This window comes from Cucumis sativus, chromosome 3, assembly GCF_000004075.3.
Source record: "Cucumis sativus cultivar 9930 chromosome 3, Cucumber_9930_V3, whole genome shotgun sequence".
NCBI lineage: Eukaryota > Viridiplantae > Streptophyta > Magnoliopsida > Cucurbitales > Cucurbitaceae > Cucumis > Cucumis sativus.
Window position 1 is genome coordinate 13,703,821 of NC_026657.2, and position 27,480 is coordinate 13,731,300.

A 27,480-nucleotide genomic window follows, 5' to 3' on the forward strand; every position below is an offset into this window, starting at 1 on the left:
TATTTTTATTATTAATAATATATTAAAAAAATAGAAAAATAAAATAAGAAAAGTGTTTCCTGATTGAGATTTATATTTATTATATATCATATGTAAATATGGTATGTAATTAATTATACTATGATAAGATTATAATCAAAATTATCTCTTAATTTGTTTTCTTTAGGTGATTTTTGTTAAAAAAAATTTCCTCCCAATCTCTCTCTCTCACTTTCCAATATCTATCTTCCTTTATTCTTTCTTTCATTTTGAATTGTTTTTCATATATTTCATGTAATTTAATCATTTTTTATATATACTTATTACATTTCATCAAATTTGCATTGTTTTCCATATATTTCACGCGATTGAAACTATTTTTTATTTAAATAGACCATTATATACCCTTGTATATTTAACATAATATTAGATAACAATGTATGTGTGCATATTTTACACTGTATTTTAATTTATTATAACAATGTATGTGTGCATATTTTACATTGTATTTTAATTTTGTAACAAATTTTTACATCATGTGAAGTACAAAATTATATCAATACAATTAGAAAAAAGGTATTGTTAATGATATTTTATATATATTGTATAATATATGATGTATTATATGCCAGCTGCTTAAATATATATTTTGTATGTAATGCTTAATGTTTAATACTTAATGATATTTAATATATACGATAACATATATGAAATAGAATGTGTCTACCGCTTAATTATATATTATGTGTGTGATGTTTAATGCTTAATAATATATTAATATATGATATATATACTGTAAACTATATGATATTTTTTTATGTTGTACGTTCGTAGGGTGCACCTTTGATCTTAAAAAGGAATAAATGGTCTAGAGTCTATAAATTTAAAAAATAAGTTCATTATATATTGTATACTATATTACATAATTTTAAAAAAAATAATAACATGAAAATTGAAATAATTAGTTGAGATGGCTATCGTAATATTCAGCAATTTTGATCATACTTGGCAAGAAATAATTGAACTATACGCATTATTGCTTACACATTATTTTAAATACATAGGTGTATATATAGATCACAACACATAATTGTTTTAAATATGTAGTGGTATATAATAATAAAGCCGATAGGAAATATAGCAAATTACTATAAATTAATTAATGATATAGCAAATCTTTAAAAGAATTTTAAATATGACAAATTTTAATTAAATTCCAAGGTAAAAGAGGAAAATACCCTCAAATACACTTTACGTATTCCTTCCATCTTCCACTTTCTTCTCTTTTTTTCGTATTCCAAATTTTTTGTGATTCTGGTGCCTTCGTATTTGGCTTCGCTTCACATTCTCCACTTCATCGCCTTCCACCTTCTTTGCTTCAAGTTTTCGGCTTCGCTTCAGGATTTTCGCTTCAGTTCACATTCTTTCGACTTTTTTGTTTTTTGTTTGGTCGTAATATATTTTCTTCTTTTTCTATTTGTTTAAAATCGAATGATTGATAGATTTGGTTAGTAGAAGATTGGTGATATGTTAAGTTAGTAGAAGATCTAAGTTAAACTGCATTTTTTGTGTGATGTTGCTTAAAGTCTATCAATGATATGTTTTTATCAATGATTGATAGATTTTGAGGATATTGAACTTGTTTTTTTGCGGTAAGGTGTATTGGTGGATGTTTTAGTTTAAGTGTTGTTTCTTAATCTATTAATGATAGAGCGTATTATTGATAGAATATGTTTAGTAAATACTTTAGTTTAATGTGTATATTTTGTATGAAATGTTGCTTATGGTCTATCAGTGATATGTTCTTGTCAGTTATTGATAGATTTGGAGGATGTGGAACTTGTTTCTTTGACATGCTAAACTATTTTCATTTTGTGTTTTGTTGCTTAGGGATATGGTCTATCAGTGATATGTTCGTATTAGTGATGGACTTGAGGAATGTTTAGTTTATTTACATTGAGACGTTAGTAGATGCTTTAGTTCAATGTGCATTTTTTTATATGTTGTTGCTTATGGTCTATCAGTGATATGTTTCTATTATTGATAGACTTGATAGACCTTGAGGATGTTTGGTTTGTTTGCGGTAAGGTGTGTTGGTGGATGTTTAAGTTTAAGTGTTGTTTCTTAATCTATCAATGATACGTTCTATCATTGATATACCTGGAATATGTTTAGTAAATACTTTAGTTTAATGTGAAAGCATATTTTGTGTGTTATTGTTTAGGGTCTATTAGTGATATGTTTCTGTCACTAATAGACTTAGAAGATGTTTAGATTGTTTTCATTCTAATATATATTTATAAACTCTAATTCAACATTATCATTTTAGGATGTTCAAGAAAAAAAAAATGAAAATGATGGAAATAGCAAATGATGTTAAAAATGTTAGGTCGAAGAAACAACTTAACCGATCAAAGAAAATGTTGGTGAGTGCAAAAGACTAGAATATATTGCAAGAGACCGATTGATTTGTCCCTAGTTTTGATTTGCAACTCTCTCATGGTGTAAATGGATATTGTGTATTATTAGTTTTGAAGATATTTCATGATAGAAAAGATCAATTATAGACTTATATTTTATTTGATTTTGTTCAATTGATATAGAAAAGTGTTGGACCACATGTTGAATATTGAAAATGGACTATTCTTCAATGGATGTTGAAGTTTATTAATGATAGACCATAATGATGAAAAAGACTTCACAGTGACGTTACCTCTTCATATTTAGTTGATTTTATCATATTAATATAGAAAAATATTCGATCACGGGTTGAATAATCATTGCAAGTTATATGTTTTTGTGTTCCCATTAAGAAATTAGTATTATACATGTTGAATAATTGCAAATTAATATTAATTGGTGCATTTTATTGGAAAAAAGTTTTGTCAATATACATGTTGAAGTCTATCATTGATAGAAGCTAACAACGATAAACTTCATAGTAAAGTTTATAACTGATAGAAACTATCAATAACTATAAATTAAACTCCATTATGACATTACTTCATATTACTACTTTACAATAAAGTAACTACTGCTAACAAGTTTTCTATCTTCAAGCATAGTAATTCTAATCAACAACGTAATGTCACATCATTTTGTGACCAACGGAACGACAATTACTACATTTTGATGATTGTTCTTCTCATTAATCATTTTTTTGTTTTCGTGGTCCTTATGCCCAACACTTGCAAAATAGAGGTAGTATTACACTCATAACACTGATTAATCATAATTCTGAATCACTGCAATATATATATATATATATATATATATATATATATATATATATATATATATATATATATATATACAATTTATCATCCTAGTGTTACACTCATAGCATTATAGAAGATAGAGTCTATCATTGATTGACTAATATTAGTGATGACCTAGGATACGAGTCTATTATTGATAAACTACTATCAGTGATGCATTAGGATACGAATCTATCATTGATATAATACTATTAGTGATAACTTAGGATATTAGTGATGATCTAGGATAGGGTTTAGGGTTTAGGGTTTAATATCAGTGATGGCCTAAGATACAAGTCTATCATTGATAGACTAGTATCACTGATGGACTAAGATACGAGTCTATCATTGATAGACTACTATTAGTGATGGACTAAGATATGAGTCTATCATCGATAGACTAATATCATTGATGAACTAGAATACGAGTCTATCGTTGATAGACAACTATTAGTGATAGACTAGGATACGAGTCTATCATTGATAGACTACTATTAGTGATAACTTAGGATATTATTGATGCACTAAGATACAAGTCTATTAATGATAGACTAACATCACTATGCTCATATTAACTAATTCAACTAATAGTCTGTCAGTGATAACTTGTATTCATCAATATTTTTAGAAAAGAAAAAAACTCAATTTCTTTTAACCTGAAAATGTAGAAGTGATAGAAAAATTCTTAATATGCTCAATTTCTACGAATCTTCAAACTGATGAAGTCCAGTACAAGTGAAATTAAACATATTTTTTAATATAAAAATACTAGTAAAATCAATTGAATTGAACAAAATCAACCTAGAGTGATGAAATTAAACCAAATTGTAAAAATAATTGGATGAAGTAAAATTTTAGGGAAAAAATATCAAAATGAGAGGGAAGATAATGGGGAAAAAGACAGTGAATATGGAGAAGGGAGAAAACAACCGTGAAGATGGAAAATGGAGAAAATCGTGGAGAATGAGAGAAAATTGTGGAGATTTCTTTTAAAATAAGGGCAATTTTGGAATATTTTAAAAAAGACTACAAAAGTTGCTATATTTACAAATTGTTTAGGAAATTGCTATATACTTTATTCATTATAAAATCTCTAATAATAATGAACCAAATATGCACCAGAATGCATAAAAGTATATATCAATATAACTACCTAATTGGATAGAAGACAATTGTACAAGTCTTGAAATGACATGTTCATTCACTAATATTTACTATATAAACATATATTTTAAAATCAAATTATGTCGAAACTATGTAGTTTACATTAAAATATAAATGTTTATATGACTAACAACTTAATATTACTGTATGATAAACAAAATAAATTTACTGAAGAGACAAATTCGGAGGTCTTACTGTATATGATATATGTGTAAACAATATAATTGAATAAAAAGTTAACACGTTCTAAGAAAAGATCGATGTAATGGACTGACGAATATTGCGTGAAATTGAGGAAGACAACTAACTAGAAGTTTGAAGAGAATGAAAGGATGAAATAAACTAAAGACCAAATAGAAAACGGTGAAGAACGATATTGAAGACGCTATAATTGATGGAAGAAAAGAAAGGATGAAAAATTCTTCGCCGAAAATTGTTAATGTGGTGATGAAAATAATGATATAAGTTTACATTATTTCATATATGAAAAGATTTTATTTTATATTAAAAAATAAACTATTTTCATACCAAAGTTACACATAAATTAATAGCATAAATAAATAAGGAATGTTATCATTTGTATAATAAATTTGGTGAATAAAAAAATAATTTGAAATTAATTTCGAGTAAATAAGGAAGATACATTATAATTGTTCTAAGAATAAAGGAAGTTTTCATAAAAATAATAATAATTAATTTAGAATATGGGTGACATTTGGTATTAAATTTAGTTATTTTTTCTAAATATTTCAAGAGGAATAATTGTGTAGAGGGCATTATTGAAAGGATCCAAATGAAAAATAAGCCCAACTTTAAAATCAAAAGAGCGTTGGCCTTCTGCTAATATCTTCATTCAATGAAATAATTACAATTTAACTCTTTTTCTTTCTTCCTTATTTTCCAAAATTTTCTAGTTTCTTTCTCTAATGAAAATTTGTATGTCTGAAGAAGAATAAAAGAAAAAAACGATAAGTTAAGAGGTCGAAGGGAAAAGAAGAATCTGAACAAAGAAAAAGAGTCAAAGAGAAACAATTATAGTTAGGCTAAATGGGTAACTAGAATGAGAAATATCAAACAAAAACTGTTTGATAAGGAAGTAGAAACAATTTTCATGTTGTGCTTAATTGACTAACATCCCATTTCATGGCATTATCATAGCATCATAAAAGACTAAATAAACTATGTAAGAAAACACTTTAAATTAGTTATTGAATATTATGAAAGATGTGAGCCAATAACCCTTCTGGTAGAGCATGAGATTCATCTAGGAAAAGGTCAAAGTAAAGTCAATGAGTAACCCCACTAGTCACCTCAATGATCATAGGTTTTAGATTGAGTTTAAAAATGATTATGAAAGTAAAAGCTCTGAATAAAGGACCTTTTGAAAGTAAGCTTTTCTTCCCCTTTACTACTTTTTAGAAGGTTCAAAAGCACTTTTTCGTTTAAGTCTTTTCGTTTTTTAAGCATTCTTCACTGCTTCAAAGTCTTACCAAACTTACATATTTATGTACTATAGAAGAAGAAAGGCAAAATCAAATTAAATAAAAGAGTGCATAAAATGGTAGAGCACTTGCATTACTATAAGATAAGAGCCAGCATATGGAGGAGTAGATAGCAAGAAAATGCTTCTACAAGAACCTCTCTTAAGCAAGGAAAATCACTTATAGCAAACCCACAGCAAAAGATTGATAAACAAGTACTTAAGATGGGGAAAGTTTAACTTTTGTTTGATTGGAACTTACAACACTAAACCACCATTTCTCACTCACTGTACAGATAAAGACAGCAGAAATAGTGATGATTTGACCCTTAGATTAGAGTTTGAGAGTAAGATCAAGGGTCGAGTTTTCGACATCCTCCCACGTCTTATCTGCTGAGCTTATGCTTGAAATACCAGTCAATATGAAACTTGGTCGAGTTAGTTCATCAGTGTTTCTAGTTTCTACCATTGGACGAAAACTACCTGGCCACATAACTTCTGTTTCATCATCTTCCAAGAAAATCGGCATGCCTATATATCCCGGTTCCGGTTCGAATCTAGCACTGCTCCTGATTTCATTAGGCTTCATCGGTGCAGCGATTCCATGGAGCAATGAGGAGTGTGCTTTGATCCCCAAGGACTTAAATGATGAGCCTTTCAATGGTAAAGATGCTAAGCTTGCATATCTTTCAGCTAGAATTCCCATACGCATCGCCCGTTTCGCCAACGTTCGTTCGCGCTTATGAGCATTCTGGTGGCCACCAAGAGCTTGTGAACTAAAGAACTTGCGCTGACAGTAGTTGCAAGAAAATACTCTTGGGACAGCCATTGTTGCACATGCTGTAGGTTCATTACTGCTCTGATCACTTGTGGTTGACAATGAAAATCCTGTTGAATCAGGTCTTGTTTCAATATCTTCGATGTTAAAATTGAGAGTCAAGTCGAGGCAAACTGACTCGAATCCTGGTTGATCAGCAGCAGGAATATTTGGGTTAGCAAAAAAAGAGGAGTTAGTTATGAGGCTATTATCATTAGAATTTTCATGGAGTGGAGAAATGTAGTTGGAAGAAGCAACTTGGCTACTAATATCAGAATCATTCGCCAAACATGAAGGCTCCTTTTCAAGGTCAAGAAATGGTTTCATTATTGGGTGCTGCTGTTGGTAGAAACTCAAAAGCTTAACTTTTATATCTACACAAGCTCAAAATTAGCTACCAATATAAACCCCAATTGCCTCCTGCCAAATGTTCAACAAGATTCATATCAGCATTATTTTTCCAGCCTTACTCAAGAAACTATCACATCTCAAGACTACCAAAATGAAACGATCTCTATGAATTTAGTTCATCTTTCATCTTATCAACACCTTGTTTACAAGTTTTGACTGGTTTTGTTTTTGAAGAAATTGGAATAAGATATCAACGTAACTTAAAGAAAATGGATACAAACAGTTTGCTGAAAAAGGGTGAAGGTAGAGAGTTCATAAAATTCCAATCTCAAGAATATGAGGTAAACTATAAAGATCATGATGGCAAAATTTACAAGTTAAGAACCAAAAAGGGGAAGAGAGGGGGGAAAACCAAAAATGGGAAGAAAGGGGTGCAAATCAATCACAAATGAAAAAACAAAGTAGCTAATCAGTTCATGATGTTGCTTCTTATAAAGGCAGAACAAAAATATAGAGATCAAAACCAGAAAACAAACGAACAGTTGATAGGAGAAGAAGAGAATAAAGTGTTCTTAATCTATAATCTCAGCAAGAAAATGGAAAATAAGAGAAACATGAGGGAGATTCATACCATTTGAAGATCAAGATAAAAATCAGAAGAAACCCAAGTAGGCAACTGAAGTGAACAATTGTTGTGAAGCATGAAAAGAGAAGATGAAGATTGAAGGCAACTAAGTGATGGAAAGTGGGGGACGAGGAAGAAGAAGAGAGAGATGAGATGGTGGGTTAATTATTGATGTAGTTTAATTATGAGAAATGGATAAAGGAATTAAGGATCCTTTGGAGTCAATACTAAGTGGCTGATTTGTTTAGGAACTCATAGTCTAACTTCTCAGTTTCTGCTTTTATGTCAAAGAAACTCACGACTCCGAACATAGTTGAAATATTATAAAGCCAAGAAACCAAAAACATTATCAAGTCCCAACTCATAACTTCAACCATTTCTCAATAACAATAAACAAAAAACAGTGAACTTATCAATCTAGAGTTCGAAGTATTATAGTCGGGAAACAAAAACCAAAAACGTCACCAAACGAGTCTTAACAAATAGCTTGATTTTGCCATTCATTTCCCAGGAACCAAAAACAAGAAACAACAATGTTATCGAATGAGACATAGTTAACCAATCCTAAAAAGGCTGTAACTAGCTAGTTGTGAACACGTATAAATTATATCTAGAGCTGAGAAAATGAGAAGTTTTCACCTAAACTAAAACTAAAACCACATATATGTAAAGTAAAGGTGAGTTTATTCAAATGAGTCTAACACATGACTAGATATTTTTGATTCCAACAGTTTCTCAAGAATCGAAAACAAGAAACAACATTATCAAACGGGACATATAGTTAATCAAGTCTCAAGAAGGTTGCTAGTACACGTGTAAATCGTATCAATAACTTGAGAAAAGTAGAAGCTTAAATCTAAAATGAAACCAAACATATTATGTAAAGCAAAGGTGGATTTATTCTTTTGCTAAAAAGCAGACCATATCAAATCTAAAAAATGCTGTCTAATGTCAATGGTCACTACACAATTGACCAATGTAACTCCAAATTTTTGGGATCAAAAACAGAAAATGAATACACAAAACTAAAGCAAAACCCCACATTTGAATTAGTTGAATGTAATATTGGAAGCCTCTCTTCCAATATATTTTTCTTTTTTTAAAAAAAAAAAATAATAAAAAAAAATAAAAACTCCAAATAAGCTATAAAGGCAAGGCTATTAAGTAGGCACTAAAAGGCCTAAGCACATGTTTAAAGAGGATTCCTCCTTTATTATTATTATTTTTTTTGTAGAACCCATACAAACAAAAAAGAAAAAATAAATAAAAATTTGAAACTTTCATTGGTTCTCGATATATATAAATAATTATATAATATTTTGAAGTTAGGCAAACACTTTCAACTGAATGCTAACTTCGATTCTCTCGTATCATAATCTTCCACGTGAGTTTGAGCATATCTGATTGATCCATTTCTATATCAAACAAAAGGGAATGATCTATGAAAAAAGAAAGAAAGAAAGAAAGAAAGAAAAAAAGGCCTCAACTCAATAAAACAGTGTTGCCTTTCTCGAGTGTACTGAATATTACTTTTATAATAGGAATGCTAAATTACATGTCCGGTCTATATCCTGGGGAGAAAGCTACAATTTGTTATTATTGTTTCATCTAATTTTGGTAAATAAATTTTCAACTTCCCCTTCCCTTTTTCTATGTGAGGTTCTTTAGGCCCCAACTTGAAGTTGGTGAAATTTGTAACTCTAAATATAACAGTGGTGGTTACAAATAGACATGACCTAAACCAACGTTTAAAATCCATATGTGATACAAGGTCTACTATTTTTCATTCATCATCTTTCCTATTTTTTGTTACACTATTTACTATTTTTTATCCAAATTAAAATAATCTACATGATAGATTACAATAATCAAATGGTTCAAATTGTGTGCTACTCATGAGAAAACAGAGTGTATTAAGTAAAAGGAAAAGAAGGAGAAGCAAGGCCTTGGGAGCTCACTCCCACACACACCTGCTAAAAGAAAGTGATATGTAAAGAAAAAGAAAAAGAAAAAGAAGCATAAAATAAAGAGAGAATAGAGAGAGTGTGTGTGTGTAAGGCATGGCAGTTTCCGACAGCTTTGGCTTTGCGCCGCTGAGCACATCTTCCAACAACACACATCTCTGGTCCGTCATGCAGTGTGCCACACCGGCGATCCATACAAACCTTTCTTCCTATTCCATTTAATTTCCTACCTTTGGTCCCCTCCCCTCCCCTCCCCTCCACTCACTCCTTTTTTATTCCTTTTTTCTTTTCTTTTACTTAATTACTTCATTAGCACTATCAATTTTGAAAGTGGATCTACCTATATCAATGAATATGGTATTCATTTTCTTTTATTATATTAATTTTATGGTTTTGTAATGATAATTTGAGTCACCCATTCTCATTTTAAATGCTTATTGTTTTTTTTTTTTACTTAATTCAAACCCCCCACTATGTTTACTTATTCCTCTCTCTTTATTCCCCCCCTCTCCTTCCTTTTTCTATTTTCTTTTCTTTTCTTTTTGTTTTTTTCTTTAATCACCAATAACCATTTTCTTGCATATATGCTTCTTTCGTGGTTAGGCCCCATAATAAAGTAATCTCTCTCTTAACATGGTTTTATTTTTTTAAGTTTTAACTATAGTATATGCCCTTTTTTTTTTTTATTTTTTAAGCATGATATCCACATATCATTTCTCTATTTTCTTTTTACTTTCGGTGTGATACTTTACTCATTTTCTTATATCCCTTTCATATTCTAACTTCACTTCTTAACTAAGTTTCACTTGGTGTGTGATTTACCCACCATATATTCAAGACTAAAAATTAACTATCAACAATGAGCATGGTTTGATAGCCAACACAACTCCTTGTTTATATATATATATATGTATGTATAGGCTATCCAGGATCTTCCACCTGCTAAGGAGGTTGGGCTTTTTTGAATGTATAACCTCTCCAAATTCTCTTGAGGGTGAATTTTGATGTTGCTATTGGAAGGGGTGAGGTGGGATTTTGTGATGCTAATGGTGAGACTTTCATGAACGTTTTAGTCTTTCACTGGTTTTGTTGGAGCACTTCATGTGATGCCATTTCTAAGGTTTTAAAAGTTGACATTTATTTCTGATTCTGACATCTTGATAATTAATGATTAATGAGATTCAATTATTCATTGGATTTTCTACATAATTTACAATGGTGAGATACACCCATGAATATAGTGTAGGTCTAAGGAGCTCCTTTTTACATTAAATATATATAAAAAGCCCATTTATCACCAATTCTAAAACTTAGTCTAGTGGTAAAATTATTTATTAGGTGTCACTCAAGTTCAAACCTCATTTCTTTTATCTTTTTTCCATATCTCGAAAATATCACTTGGGGTTGATTTGGCTTGAAGTCAATCCTCCATTATTAGATTTTTTTTGTTAGTTACTGCTAACTTTTTCTTCTTAGTATTCTCATTTCAATTTGACATCTTACGTTTTAAACTTCTCCCCAAATACTCAATTTCTTGTGAATAAACCATGCATAGCTCATAAAATCTCTTGAACTAACATGTTTTATTGAGTCTAAGATAACATTTTTATGGTGCTAAAGATAATTTGACTGTATACTAAAAAAAAGTTATAGCTCAGACTGATATATAACAAACAATATTAATTAATGTTAGTAGTTCCAAATTTGGAACCTAGTTATTAATCAATGTTGGTAGTTTCGAATTTGGAACCTAGTTATTGTCGTGCGTTGTGTGGAAGCCAATAACTAGAAACAATGTTGGATGCCTTATTCTAGAAACATTATGGTTGCAGCCCACTTTATATTCAGTATAAATGAAGTGATCCCCAATATGCTCATAAAAAGACATGTAAGTGGGGGACATCCAATGCAATAAAATTGTATAAGACCGAATAATGAAATAATCACTTTTACTTTACAACATTGTTAGTTGATTAATACAGACTCTTTTAACTATTGATGACCTATGTAACTCGACCTGCTAACTACGAACTCCTATCTTCTTAGAATTATCATTAGATTTGAATAGGTGAGGGTAGCTCATTAGTGTTGGTTCAAATTGACTTCTCATTTCATGGGTAAGACTGAGTGGATAGTTAGAGACATAAGGTGTAGGATGCAATTCGCTCTTACTCGCTTTTAGGATTAGTAGATATGTTGTTCCTTTAAATGTTGGTCTTGAACAAAGGGCCCCCGCTCTCTCATTGATCCGCTTAATAGGTTAAACCATAAACCAATTGTTCTTTAGAAGATCAAGTGAGACTTAAGGAATAAGATATAATCTCAGGGATATAACGATAAATCGACTCAATCGTCGAATCATTGGAGCTCATGATCTATAAGTCTATTAGATTTCTCTACTAGCTTATTATAAAACTAAACTTGGATTAATTTGATCGAACAATTCAAATTAGTCGAGTTGATTGAAATTAGAATTGTTAATAATATTTTGATTTAATTAAGTATTACAAATTCAGAAAGACATGATATTTAAGTAAGTTTTAAATATAAAAAATTTGAATAGGGATTCGAATTAAGTCAATCGGATTGATCAGGTTTAAGTGAAATTTAATTAGTTAAATTAATTAATTAATTTAAAATTAATGCATCAACGGTAGATTGGAATTTTAAAATCTTTTTTAAATAAACAAACAAACAAACAAAAATCAAAATATTGACTTTTGACCATTTGAAACGACAACAACCAGCTTTAATTGCTTCTTTTCAGTGCAACAATTGCAAGATATGATCACAAACTCCATCAGAGCTCAAGGTGGTCATTCCCAAAGTTTTATCAACCATATACAAAGGGAATTGATAATTTAACAATGTCAATTAGGTACCAGCCACCTACGTTTCAATAGTTTGATGAGAAGGGAAATTTAAGGCAATATGTCGCTCATTTCATATAAACATGTGAAAATGTTGGTACACGAGAGAATTTATTAGTCAAACAATTTGTTCAAATGTTGAAAGGAAATGATTTTGATTGGTACACTAACTTGGAGTCTGAGTCAAATGACAGCTAGGAATAACTTGGAAAAGAGTTTCTAAATCATTTCTACAACACAAGAGTGAGGGAATAAAAGGCATAGACAATGAATTTCTTTTAATAGAACCAATCAAATTTAACTGAGAATTTAAAAATATTAGTACATTGGAAAAAAGAATTACATAAACTAATTTACTATGGCTACGTATGCTTTTACGAAAAATATAGAGATCACTGAGAATAAGGAAGTAATTACCCTCGTTGAAGTCTTTATATCTACTAAAACACCAAAATTGAGACACCACCACTTGAAAACATCCCTATTATCTGAGCTTGAGATTTTAGTTCGTGGGAACCAAAATTGGAAAGAAAATTTTGCAGAGAGAATTATCTTTTTCTTTTTTAGAGAAAACAGATACTATACTCAGGGGCGATGAGTAACTTAGAATAGTCTGATTGTTATATTAATCTGCGTTTGGGGTGCAAACTATTGTAGTTTGTTTTCATAGTCTGTGTTTGGGGTGTAAACTCTTATAGTCTGTGTTATTGGGGTGGAGACTATTATAGTATGTGATCACAAGTCTTTTTTTTTTATCTCTTTTTTACATAATATATTGTACATGAAATACACATTTTTCTTAAATTGATTTTATTAAATTTAATTATGATATTTATTTAATAAATTTAATTATATTAAATCACACATAATTCTATAAAATCTTCGTATTAAATCAAGTCATTTCCTCGTTGCTTGTTATTGTGTTTGAAATTAGTTTAAGCATACATTGCTACAATTTGAAGACAAAATATTTACTAAATTTAATCAACCATTACTGAGTTAATATGGTAATGGACATCTTATAAATACATTTGTGTTTTTTCTTTTTTTAAAATTAATAAGAATTAGAGGCTTTTTTAAAAAATAGCAAAATAAATTAAAATATTTACAAGCTATAGTAAAATTTTGGATTCTATCAATGATAGTCACTAATAAACTTCTATCACTATAGCATATCAGTGACTATCAGTGATAGAATTTAAAATTTTTGTTATACGTTGTAAATATTTTGTAAAATTTGCTATTTTTGAAAAAATTTCTATATTTAATTTTATCCAAATTTGAATCATATTCATATATAAATTTCTCTCAATCTATAGTTTTAATGAGTATCATATATACACATTAAATTTTCACCAATACTAATATGAATCTAATTCACATTAAATTAATATTCGAATTCATTCAAATATTTTATTTTCTGATAAATTAATTATTTTGAATCATATCCAAAATTAAATTTATATAATAAATTTTAATTAAAAAAATAAATTTTATATTATAATGTATATATCACCATACATTTTATTAATTTCCAAAGTAAATTTGAACATTTCAAATTACAACCAACATATATTAATCTCATTATCCTTTATGAGCTAGGAAAGAGACCTAATAGACCTACAGATCAGAAACTACAATGATATGAGATTAATTAGCTAAACTCATTAACCACATAAATCAATATTCGTTATGTGTGTACACTTCATTAAAGACTCGTAGCTGAACTCCTCTTACTGTAAATATATTTTTCTGTATCCACGGATATAGACCAATAACAGTAAGTTAGTCTTTCACAAGTGTTTGTAACACAAGTTGGGTCAAATTAGCGTTTTACCTCTGGGTTACTTATGAAGGGATAAAAACCCTAAGGCAGCAGAAGAATTTAAAGAACCATTACTCAAATTAATTTGAAAATATTAAAATACTAGTACATTGGTAAAATTTTAGAATCAAAATTCTAAATAAATTATAAACATGCTTTTAAAGATAAGACACGAGAACTTACTTTCGATGACATCTCTAAATCTACAACTCAATCTCCAAATTGTGACACCACCCGTTGGAGACCTTCCTATCTTTTAGGATGAGATTGGTTTGTGAGAACCAATTGGGATGAAAAAAGATTTAGAGATATTTAAGAGAAATTCTTTTTTGCATAGAGAAAAAGTCTTGCCTTTTTTTTTCTTAATGAATTTCGTTAAAGAAAAATATTTTCTTCTAGATATTTATAATCCTATTTCCTTCTTGGAATAGGAAAAGGAGTTGGAGAGAATGATGAGATTCTATTATCAAATCTGCTAATTAATTAATCAATTAGTGAATAATTAATTAAATTATATTTAATTAATATTCCTCCAATCTTATTTGAATAAATATCTCTTCAATATTTTATAGATTTATATTAGTCTAATTAATTGAATCATATTTAATTAATATTTCATTCAAATCTTATTTAAATGAATATTTTTCCAATATCTTATATATTTATTAATTAATATAATTAATTAAATCATATTTAATTAATAACTCTGCAATATCTTATAAATTTAATTAAATTTAATTTAATTAAATGAACTAAATTATTAATTCTCCTATTAATTAATAGCTAAATTAAATATCGTATATTTAACTTAAATTAAATTTGAATCATATTCAAATATAAGTTTCTCCCATGACCAATAATTTTAATATGAATCCAATTCACATTAATATTTGAACTTATTCAAATATTTTATCTCTCATAAATTAATTTTGAATCATATCAAAAATTAAATTTATAATAAAGTTTCACAAACTTTATATTATTATGTATCACTATACATTAAACTATTTCCCTAAGTAAATTTGAACATTTCAAATTACAAACAATATAAATAAATCTCATTACCCTTTACGAGCTAGGAAGGGGACCTAATGGACTTACAGATCAGAAGCTACAACGATTTGAGATTAATTGGCTAAACTCATTAACCACATTAATCAATATTCGTTAACTGTGTGTACACTTCACTAAAGACTAACAACTGAACTCTTCTAACTGTAGATATATTTATGTCTCCATGGATATAAACCAATAACAATAAGTTAATGAAGTGTTCGTAACACCAGCTGGATCAATTTACCGTTTTACCCCTGGATTACCTCTAATCCTTAAATATCAGTGCTTCTCCAATGAACAATTTGTTTATGGTCCTACCAATAAACAGAAACCTCACTCGTGTCATAGAGAGAGTAGGGCCCTTTGTTCAAGACCTGGAGACACCATTTAAGGGAACACTCATTTACTTACCCTAAAGTAGGGAAGGAGTGAATTCGATCTTGTGTAATTATGTTTCCAGCTCCCACTCGATCTTGTCTCCAAAATGATAAGCTTATTAAGTCGGCGATCTGGTCACTCTCACTCGTACAAATCAAAGGACAATCTCTCGCAAACAGGAGTTCATAACACACTCAGGATTAAGACTAAGTTACTTAGGTCATCCTAGTGAAATATAAACCTAACTAGTTAACAGAGTTATATCTAGTGGTTACTATTTTGCAGTCCGGTCTTATGCAAACTCATTGCATAGGATACTCTCACTCGCATGTCAATTACACGAACACGTTGGATCATTGTGTTTGTATCAAATACAAAATGAGTCATATCAATAGTGTTACCAGGATAAGATACCCAACCTTATTCCTATACTATAGACCCTTTAAGCTGATCTTGAACATTGATCCATGTATGTCTCTACATACTGTTCAAGACTAATTAAACAGCTTAGAATGTTAGTTTATTGGATTTGGGTTATTAAGACAAAATTAATAATTTAATCAACAACAATTATTACAATAATAACACTTTATTAATAACGGTCAATAGATTATATTTACAATCTACGGGTTTTAGGACATAAATTCCAACAACTTATAGTCCTTAAATACCAATGCTTCTCTAATGAACAATCTGTTTATGGTCCAACCAATAAACATAAGCCCTTATTATGCCATAGAGAGGATATGACTCTTTGTTTAAGTCCTAGAGACACCATTTAAGGAAACACTCATCTATTTACTCTAAATTTAGGAATGAGTGAATTCCATCTTGGGTGATTATGTTTTCAGCTCCCTACACGGTCTTGTCCCCAAAATGATAAGCATATTGAGTCGACAAACTACTACTCTCATCTATACAAATCAAATGACAATCTCTTGTGAACAGAAGTTCATAATACACTTAGGATTGAGACTATAAAAATAAAATGCAACCTAACAAGAATATTCAAGAACAACAGGAACACTAAAGGATAAAAACATATGAAAATTTGATTACTCTTATGATTGATTGGTATCAATGCAATTCTTTGAGCAAAATAAATGGATTGGGTTGAATATTAATTTTTTTTGTTCACTAACTTGTTGGCTCATTACTTTTATGATAGGTTAACTATATCAATTGATTTTGCATCACTCAGTCGAGATTGTTGTGTTATAGCGACATCAAAATTAGTTTCAATTAAGGTTTTGTACCAATAAGTTCTAACCTTGGAACATGAATGTTACTATTTATAGGCATGAGGTCTGATCAAGCTTTAAGAGTTAGTTTGTAGAGATGAAATTCAGAAATAATTTTTCTATAAGAGGGCATCATCTTTTCTTTGTTGTGGTTGCTTTTGCATTCATTGTCTTGGTGTTGTGGGCTTGGGAGAATCCTTTCCTTACAACTTCTCAGTCAACATGGTATAGAAATTCTTATGTAGATAGGCTTGTAAATCCCTGTTTATAACTCTAGAGCTAGTCTACTATGTAATTAGACTAGTTTTTGGCTTTCCTCATTGTTTTCTTCTGGTTGGAACTATTAGATTTTTTTTAGTTTTTGGCATTCTTTGTTGTTTTTTTAATTCCTTAGTGGCATAAGGAATACAATTATTTGATAAAATGTTGCTATGTGAACCCCTTTGAGCTTGACATTGTTGTATTTTGGTTTAGGTTATTGAATCCAAGTTTGTATTTGAAGTTAAGTTCATCCAAGGTCATTGAGTTTCAAGCTTCTTTAATTAAGCTTATGTTTCTTGCACTAGAAGTGTTTTATTAATTCCTTAGTGGCATAAGGAAATTTTCTGCATTATTTTACGTGTTAACTTTTTGTATGCTCACTGTTCCATTTTGAATAATATATCACGAACAAAGAATAGTTTAACATCTATATGTTTTATTCTGTCATGATACTATTGGTTTTTCATTAGATGAATTGCACTTTAATTGTCACATAGGAGTTCTATGGTGTCTAAACCATACCCTAGCTCACTAATAAGACCTTTTAGCCATATAGCCTCCTTTACTGCATCAATATAGCCTTTTAGAAGTACTTTAGGTTCATTAGGAGTTGCATATAGCAGGCCTTTGTTCACCGATTCCACTAAGTATCGAAATACCCACTTAGTAGCTTCCCAATGATTTCTCCCAAAATTTTCCATGTATCTACCGACTAAGCTTGAGTTGTATGTCACACCCCAAACCATACTACGACGATAATGTGGAAGTAGTAGGAATAGGATGCGAGTTTGTTACAACTTTGAAATTTTCTTATCGCAAAATCTTCTTTTATACTATCAACAAAACTCAAAACGCAACGGTGGACAACCTAAACGCCAAGTATAATAAATACCTACCAAAATGTATACTTTATTAATAACAGACATTTGATACATAATTACAACACTTTGATCAAATAACCAATGTTTAACTATTTCCAAAACGTCTGAAGTCATCTCGCCGCAAATCCTTAACTTTTTTCTCTACTTGGCCTAAACGTCTGATCCTGAAAGATGAGATTTTTAAAACGTAAGTCTAAAAGGCTTAGTGAGGTTTTACGAAATCCTTTTCACAATACCTTTTCATAAACATCATTTCACATAAATAACATTAAATCATTTCATCTCGCATAAACCTTTCTTTATGCTTAACAAACACATTTATAACATAACAATTTTAAATAAACATACATTAGTTAATAGTTATTCCTTTCGCCAAGGATCCTGAATCATTCTCTATGCTTGGTCTCATTACCTCGTGTTTGACTACTGTATCAACAACATCCAAGAACATACTAATTCGTTCTTGTTGCTCAGGTCGCTAAGCTTTATACACTTCTTTCAACGCATAAGCCAACTTCTTATCACCATGTAGTCTGTACATCTCATGGTGGCCTTGACTCTTTATATGCACATAAAAGTTAGATTCATCTCAAGGAATTAACTAATGGTTTGAAAACCATTTCATAGCATTGAAATCGTAACCATCAAATCAAGCTTTAACATTAAAAATCATGCTTGAACACATATAAACTTTTCATAGAAATCTCTTTTTGAAACACTTTCTCCTTTGAAATCATCTTTCAAAATAGTAAAGCAAAAACACAAAACTTTTAAGAAGAAAACCACTCACCACACTTTAACAAAAATTCTCCTCTTCCTTCTCTTCTCGTAGAGCCTTCTCACAGAACAAATTGTCGTACTTAACATTTTGTTTTTCTTTTTTTCACCAAAGCAAAACACCAGCATTTTAGCTCTTTTTTTTAATAAATTTTATTTTGTCTTACTTAATGACCAAGTCCATTATTTATAGAGCCCGTAAACTATCTTAGTCATGCTTAAATTCTTTTCAGTTTGTCAGCTCCTGCGTAAAACTTTATACGTGTAAATTTATACTCAACCCAACCATGCCTTAACTTCTTAATCTTACACGTTAACCCCTGTCAAATCAGATTTAACATTTTCTTCGTCAGACCTTACTTCTTGCTTAACCCCATACCGCAAATAACTTTAACCACTTAACACTTCTCGTGAATAACCCTATCGCGTGGTTATATTTTTACTACAAGAAATATTCCTCGTGAACTAACAAACTTTTACTCGCTTAGAACACTTATCGAGAACTTAAACTTCAAGGCTTCCTCGCAGACTTCTTCATCGTGAAACCCTTGGTTCTTATCGCGAAGACTACCCAAACGACTAGTCGTTTTAGCCAAAACTTCACAACTTATTTCTTTTGAGAGCATTTAGGCTTATAAATTCTACTACAAACCCTTCTTTTCTCAAAACTTTCTCGTGAATTAACTTCCTAATCATGAAACTTATACTTAATCATAAAAGATTTTATCGCTTAATCCTTTCCGCGGATTTATTCAAAGGCCAACTTCTTTAATACTTAGCCGAATTTTACTTCCTATACTTAAATTAAAAAAATGGGTCTCACACTATAGGCTAAATCAGGTGTAGTACAAATCCTTAGATACATCAAGCTTTCAGTTGCATTAGAGTAAGGAACATTAGGCATAACTTTTCTTTTAGCTGATTCTTTAGGAGAGTCTTTAGCAGATAATTTTAATTGTTGGCTCATAGAAGTAGACACTGCCTTAGCATTAGCCATATTGAACTTGTTTATAACTTTCTTAGTATACTGTTTATGTGATAGAAACAATTCCCTTTTGCTTCTTTACCTTGTGATTTTCATTCCTAGGATCCTCTTAGCTAACCCTAGGTCCTTCATTTCAAACTCATTCTTCAATTGTTCTTTTATCTCATTTAGCTTAGTAAAATTCTTACCAATCAATAACATGTCATCGATATATTACAGTTTGCAAATAGATTAGACTTTCATCAATTAGCTTCTTATAGTAGACACAAGAATCTTAGAGACTTCTTATAAAACATATTTTGTTGATGAAATCATCAAACATCTTATACCAACACCTTGGTGACTGCTTCAATCCATATATGGATTTCTTTAGTTAGCAAATTAGATTTTCTTTTCATTTAGCTTCAAAACCTTTAGGTTGCTCCATATATAAATATTCTTCTAGACTTCCATGTAGAAAAGTTGTAGTGACATCCATCTGTTCTAACTCAAGGTCTTCACAAGTAACAATAGCTAAGAGAACTCTGATTGAAGTGTGCTTTACTACTGGAGAAAAAAAATTGTATAGTCAACTCTCTCTTTCTGTTTATATCCCTTGGCTACTAGTCTGGCTTTGAATTTCACCTTTTCATTCTTTTCACCTTAGAATTTCTTCTTGTAGACCCATTTGCAAGGGATAACTCCTTTATTAAGAGGTCTACCAATCAACTCTCATGTTTCATTCTTATGTAAAGAATTAATCTCACTTTTCATGCTGCAAACCATTCATATTTTTCATTACTATTTAATGCTTCTTTAAAGCTGCTAGGTTCTTCATTATCATCTTCTAGGGAGTAATTAGAAGTGCAATAAGCTCTTGTATACCTTAATGGGGTCTGGTTGTTCTTCTTTCTCTATCTCTTGTTAGAAGATAACCATCTAGGGCATGTTTGAGGGAGGGTTTATGGGGGATTAGAGTTATTGGTTGGAGACTTTTTGTATCGTGGACTTAGGTTCAATGGTTTAGTACATAAGAGTTATTGTAGCAATACTCCCTAAGTCAGGTCATTGTGCTTAATGCACTCACCATAACTTTCGGTATTGCTTGCTTATGACTTTGGGTGATGAGTCATGAGTCATGAGTCATGATAATTGCATTTGAATTGTTCTCATGTACTTCTTCAACGCATAGCTCTTAAGTCCTCATTTAGTACAAGTTTTCCTATGGCTCGCTCAAGTGCAAGAGAACCGTAGGTTTACCTAAGTGATCTAGGGTCGAACACAAGGAATTGATATAGATGTTAGTTCTAGAGTTCACTTACCGACTTTATGGCAATTAAATAAAAAGAATGTAATGCTAACTACGACTACTTATTTACAACTCAAGACTCATTCACAGTGAGTAAATTAAGCTAAGGGAGAATGAGTTAAACTGACTTATATGCAGATGACGGGTGAAGGAAATTCTACGTGCTATTAGATGCTTAGGTGTTGGGATAACCTTAACACACTATAATTGCATAATGGGCACATGATTAAGGTGACCTTCTCTCGAAGTGTTTAAACGTCACACTTGTTCACCTCTTAGGATACAAATGTGACTATGCTTGCTTAGGCAAATTATACCTAGAGATTGTTACTCATAATACTTATAAAGCTTCTCATTTAAGGACGACAACCTCTCGGTGCCTATTGTCTGCACTTGTTCACCTTTCAGGATACAAATGTTGGAAGCTACCTTGCTAAGGTGAAGTTTGTCACCAAACTTCTCCCTAGGCGCATTAGTCTTATCCTTGCTACTTACCCTTCCGAGCAGTTGGTGATTTACACTGGCTAAGTGATGAAAATAGCTCAACTAATGCGATAAGATTTATAAGTTGAGAAGTTAGATGGACGAGAAGAAGATAGATGAGAAGTTAAGAAATGATGGATTGAAAATGTATAAACATGTAGTTTATGTATAAAGAATATAGGCCTTCAGCCACTGTACAATATGAACAATAAATACACTACAATGAAATAAAAAATGGAAAGATAGAAGAATGAAAAATGTTACTACAAGTTCGTAGATCAACAACAAATAGTCTTTTTTTTTTTTTTTTATCAAAGATGCATATTATCTAGGTAGCTTGTTCAAGCACTCTCCCTCTCTCCATAATTTTATCTGATCATTTTGAGTCTCTCTTTCTCAGCCTATTCAAGCCCCATCTCTCTCGTTGGGGATGAAGTGCTTGTATAGGCTGCTTTTCGACAAAAAAAACTATGTTCCTCTGAGTGTGTCAGGGTTGTCATCTGCCCTTATGAAGTCACATCATTTCAACTACCATTCTTGTCTTTTTGTGAGCTTTCCTCACGTGTTGTTTAGGTTCGTCGCCTAGAGTTGTTATTTGCAATGCACGATCCATCACATTGTCTTTGCGCAAGATATCGTGTGTGAATTGCTCATTTTCGTTTTTTTCCACTTGTTTTGCATTTAAACATGATAACCGCGTAAAACATAAACGACATTTATATAAGCCATATTTCTAAGTATTTATGTCTTTACAACATAAATTATGCGTTCTGAGCGTTCCTTAGGCGTTTTAACCTCCTTATTTTAACAAAAATGACTATAATAACAATCATTTCTACATGTTATCAGTTATCATAATCCTCCACTCCTTGTTTGGGGAAGGGTGAGCATAAGAGGGGAATTAGGGTACCCTAATCCCCCGCTCTCATTTCAATCCCCTCCATAATGTCACGATCATACTTGTCCAAGACATGTTTGTCTATGGTCGTATGCTCAAATACCCCCAATTTATTTTATCTTTATGTCTTGTATTTAGTTTAGCTAATTTTTTTCCATTTTAAGTCATAAAGCTTGGGAGTGACGTTTCAACATTTTCATATGCAAGCCTACTAGAGCTGAAAATATTCAAAATGTACTACAGGGGAGGCATAGTAGTTGAATCCTCGTCCAAGCAATGTCGCACTCTTTGCAAGCAAACCCATTTTCCTTGCAACTGACAGTCTTCATTGCATATTGTAACGTCAATTTCAATATATTTCTTTCTTTTTCACTTTTATAAATAATTTTCTCAAGAATGTGAAGGAAGGTTACATCATACGCTGAGATTGACCGTGACTTTCGGATTTTGATTGGCTGACTTATTTATCGAGTTCGAACAAGTGCTACACAATCGTCTGTCCCATGTTTGAAAGGCTACGATTGTGACACATGACAACCCTTCTTTATTTTTAAAATTTTCACAACTATTATTTTTGTACTAGTGAAATTTTGTAAAGATTAAAAAAGATATATATAATTTTATTTTTCCTTCTTAGAAAAGTTTTAAAATTTTAGTTTTAGTTTTAGTTATTTTATCTCGGTATTGTATTTTAAAATATTAGTAGAGGGTGGACACTACAATTTTAAAAAAAGAAACTTCACTACCTATCATAATACTTTCCTCAAACACATACTATCATAACACCACAATTCATAATTTTTTCCCCAAACACATATATTATCATAACACTACCAATAATAAACCTTCCACCAAACACATATTATGATAACACTATTTTTATTATAACCCTTATCCCTCATAATTCTACCCCTCCCCCAAACGTCTCGCTAGGTTTTCAACTTGTCTAATTGTTCTGTTTTCTGAGGTATTGGATGCATTCTAATGGTTGTGGTTGATCATCAATAATCATAAAATCTTTATGACTTGGATAAATTTCAACATAGAAACTAGGAGTATGATTTTGAACTTATGGTTGCTTGCTTATTTTTAGAGTTCATGTAGAGCTCATTTTCTTTGAAAATCACATCTTTACTAATCCAACTTCTGTTTGAAGTAAAATCCTATAACCAATACCCTTTCACTCCTTCAGGATACCTTGTGAACATGCATTTTAAGGCTTTAGGCTCCACCTTACTTTGCTTAGTATGTACATAGGTTGTGCATTCAAAGGTCTTCAAGTTTAACAAGTCAAGATATAAACCTCTCCACGTTTCTTCAAGGGTCTTCATGTTAGTATAAATATTAGGACTTCTATTAATGGTGTATGTTGTTGTGGCTAAAGCTTCTGCCCAAAAATCTTTAGAAAGTTTGGCTTCTAAGAGCATACATCTAACCCTTTCCATCAATGTTCTATTCATTATTTATGCAACTTCATTATGTTATGGAGTATAGGTCACATGTTCTGTGTGTGGAGTCTCCCCAAGATGATATTTTAGATGGTCCCTAAAGATCTCCATGAACATAATCAAGAATGACCTTGGTGATATGTTCTCCTCATATAGGTCCATCGCAACACTCTTTTCTATTTCTGACCATATAGAACATACTTAGGTTAAGCGACTCTTAACATCACATAGAGGCCATCTAGTTTCTTTCCAGTTAGGAAAATTCTACCTTTTTTTTCTTTCTTCAAGGCTCCTTTTTCTCCATTGAATTAACATTCCTGATCATCAAGCATTCCTAAAGAAAGTAGGTTTCTTTTCAATTTTGGAACATGTTTAACATTTCTCAAGAGAATCTCCTTACCATCGTGACCCTTAATAGTACTAAACCTCTTCCAATGATTTCACATTCATTGTTATTGTCCATTTAAACTAAGTCTTCTTCTTCTGATTTGTAGTCAACAAACCAACCCTTATTGAAAGTCATATGGTAGGTACAACCTGAGTTTAAAATCTAGTCTCCCTCCTCAGTTTCAACTTCCACGACCCTTTTATTTACAGCAGCAAGTACCTGAGTATATTCATAAGGCTCTTCTCTAACATGCCCTTATCTTCCATTTTCTCTAAGCCTCTTTGAGTCATCCCTTTTGTGATCTCTATGCTTGTTTGATTTTTCTCTTTCATATGACTTAAATTTTTTGTTATCATCTCTTTAACAGTGTCTTCCTCTTTCAGGGCTCTTCTTGAAATGTCATTTTTTGTGACAAATAAAACATTTCAAGATGGGTCTATCTCTGTAATTTTTATGGTTTCTATTAAAATGATTCTTCTTGAACTGATTCTTTGTTGGGATTTATGTCCTAAAACTCGTAGATTGCAAACTAATCTATTGACCGATATTAGTAAAGTGTTATTATTATAATTTCAATAAATGTTATTAATTATATTATTAGTTTTGTTTTAATAGCCCAAATCCAATAAACTAACATTGACAGTATGTAGCATGAACCAATGTTCAAGATCAACTTAAAGGGTCTATAATATAGGGATAAGGTTGAGTACCTTATCTTGGTAACGCTATGGATACAACTCACTTTGTATTTGATACAAACGCAATGATCTAATACGTTCATGTAGGTGCATAAGATCGAACCATGAAATAGTAACCACTAGATGTAACTCCACTAACTAGTTAGGTTTCTATTTCATTAGGATGACTTAGGTATAGTCTTAATCCTGAGTGTATTACGAACTTCTGTTTGCAAGAGATTGTCCTTCGATTTGTACGAGCGAGAGTGACCAGATTGTCGAATCAATATGCTTATCATTTTGGGGACAAGACCGAGTGAGGAGCTGAGAACATAATTACACGGGTCATTTAAGGGAACACTCATCTACTTACCCTAAAGTGGGAAACGAGTGAATTCCATCTTGTGTAATTATGTTTCAAGCTCCCACTCGTTCTTGTCCTCAAAATGATAAGCATATTGATTCAGCAATCTGGTCACTCTTACCAGTACAAATCAAAGGACAATCCCTCACAAACAGAAGTTCATATACACTCAAGATTAAGACAACCTAGGTCATCCTAACTAGTTAACGGAATTATGTCTAGTGGTTACTATTTTGTGGTATGGTCTTATTCAAACTTATTGCATAGGATACCTTCACTCACATGTCACCTACACAAACGTGTTGGATCATTGCATTTGTTTCAAATACAAAGTGAGTTGTATTCATAGTGTTGCCAAGATAAGATACACAACCTCATTCCTATACTATAGATCATTTAAGTTAATCTCGAACATTGATCACTGTATGTCTCTACATAGTGTTCGAGACTCATCAAACAACTAAGGATGTTAGTTTATTGGATTTAGGTTATTAAGACAAAACTAATAATATAATCAATAACATTTATTATAATAGTAACACTTTATTAATAGTCAATGAATCATATTTACAATCTACGAGTTTTAGGACATAAATCCCAACAATTACATCCTCATGATCATACCAAACTTAAACCTTGTGCTCGTCTATGTTGTTTCTTGTGTTACGGTACTGAACATAAAGGATTTCGTTGTTAGGATCTCATCTCTCAACGGTTGCGTATATCTCTTCATGTAACTTTTTGGGAACATCGTATGTTTTCTAGTTTTTCTTCTTTCCATGCATTTTTATCTAGTCCCCACTCATTGTTCACCGATCCCTCTACTGACCTATTTTCCACTTTTGACTCACCACCTGACATTACACCTTTCCACTTAATCAAATCATTTCTCTGCACTCCTAGATCTTCAATTTGCCCCTTGTAAGGGAGCTTGAATCTGCACTTGTCCAGCGATCCACCCAAGTAAAAGAAACTCCTCCTCATCTTAAAAGTTATCATTGTTTTTCCATTATCATATATTTCGTTGAACCTTCCTCATATAAGGAAGCCAGTACTAACCCCTTATGGCAGCAAGCAATAGATAAAGAGCTTCAAGCCTTAGAAAAGACTCATACTTAGGACTATGTTGATTTACCTTCAGGAAAGAAACCTATTGGCTACAAGTGGATTTTTAAAATTAAAACGCACTTTGATGGCTCTATTGAATGATACAAAGCACGACTTGTGGCCAAGTGAAAAGTCAAGAATTGATGGATTGAAAAGGTATAAACATGTAATATATATTAAAAAATGTAGGCATTCGACCATTGTACAATATGAACAACATATATTACAAAGAAATACAAAAATGAAACACAAATAAGATGAAGAGTATTACAAGTTAGAGGGAATGGAAAAATGGAACCTTCACCACTCAGACTCTAAGCTCTTACTTACAGTATAACTGAAGAAGAAGAAGAAACTCTTTACCGCCGTTGGAAAGGCTAGCTATTCCTTTTCGCCCTTCTCTCTAGACTTCTGCCATTCCTTGGCCCATCATGCGTTCCTTCCTTTGGTGAAGAAGGAGACTTTTATAGACAGCTTTCAGAGCGAAATTTTATTATTATGATCATTTCAGCTCTGATAGCAACTTTGTCATGTTATATCAACTTCAATTATCATCCTTGTCGTTAAGTGAATCTTCCTCAAGTGATGATGTTGTTCCTCGTCTAGAGGTTTTAGTCGCCAAACGAGTTCCCATTGCATAGCCTTTGCGCGAGATGTCTACTATGATTAACTAGTTTCTTCATTTCTAATCATCTTGTGTGAAGAAATGGAAATTGCGTAAAACAGGCATAATGCTTATGTAAGATGTATTTCTAAATACTTATGAACTTACAAGATAAGTTATGCGTTTTGATTCTCTTCTTATGCATTTTGGTCTCATTATTCTAATGAAAAAGGCTATAATAAAGTATATTTATACAAGTTATTAGTGAGTCAGATTATTGTGAGTCAAAAACTAATAGGCAATATTTCTATA

The 27,480-nt window shown here is 31.2% G+C and overlaps 1 protein-coding gene across 1 annotated transcript; it reads right to left on the reverse strand.

The window, feature by feature from the left end:
• Window positions 1-5,937: 5,937 nt before the first annotated feature.
• Window positions 5,938-8,731, reverse strand: LOC101205963 (zinc finger protein 4). The gene is made up of 2 exons (XM_004140768.3): window positions 7,680-8,731; window positions 5,938-7,117 (listed from the first exon to the last, which is right to left on the reverse strand). The coding sequence occupies exon 2, from the start codon at window positions 7,022-7,024 to the stop codon at window positions 6,215-6,217; it is 810 nt and encodes a 269-aa protein (XP_004140816.1). The 5' UTR covers window positions 7,025-7,117; window positions 7,680-8,731; the 3' UTR covers window positions 5,938-6,214.
• Between the last annotated feature and the right edge of the window lie 18,749 nt (window positions 8,732-27,480).

Excerpts from the sequence above, each read along its gene's own strand:
- LOC101205963 (XM_004140768.3), bottom strand. The coding sequence starts at position 7,024 with ATGAAACCATTTCTTGACCTTGAAAAGGAGCCTTCATGTTTGGCGAAT.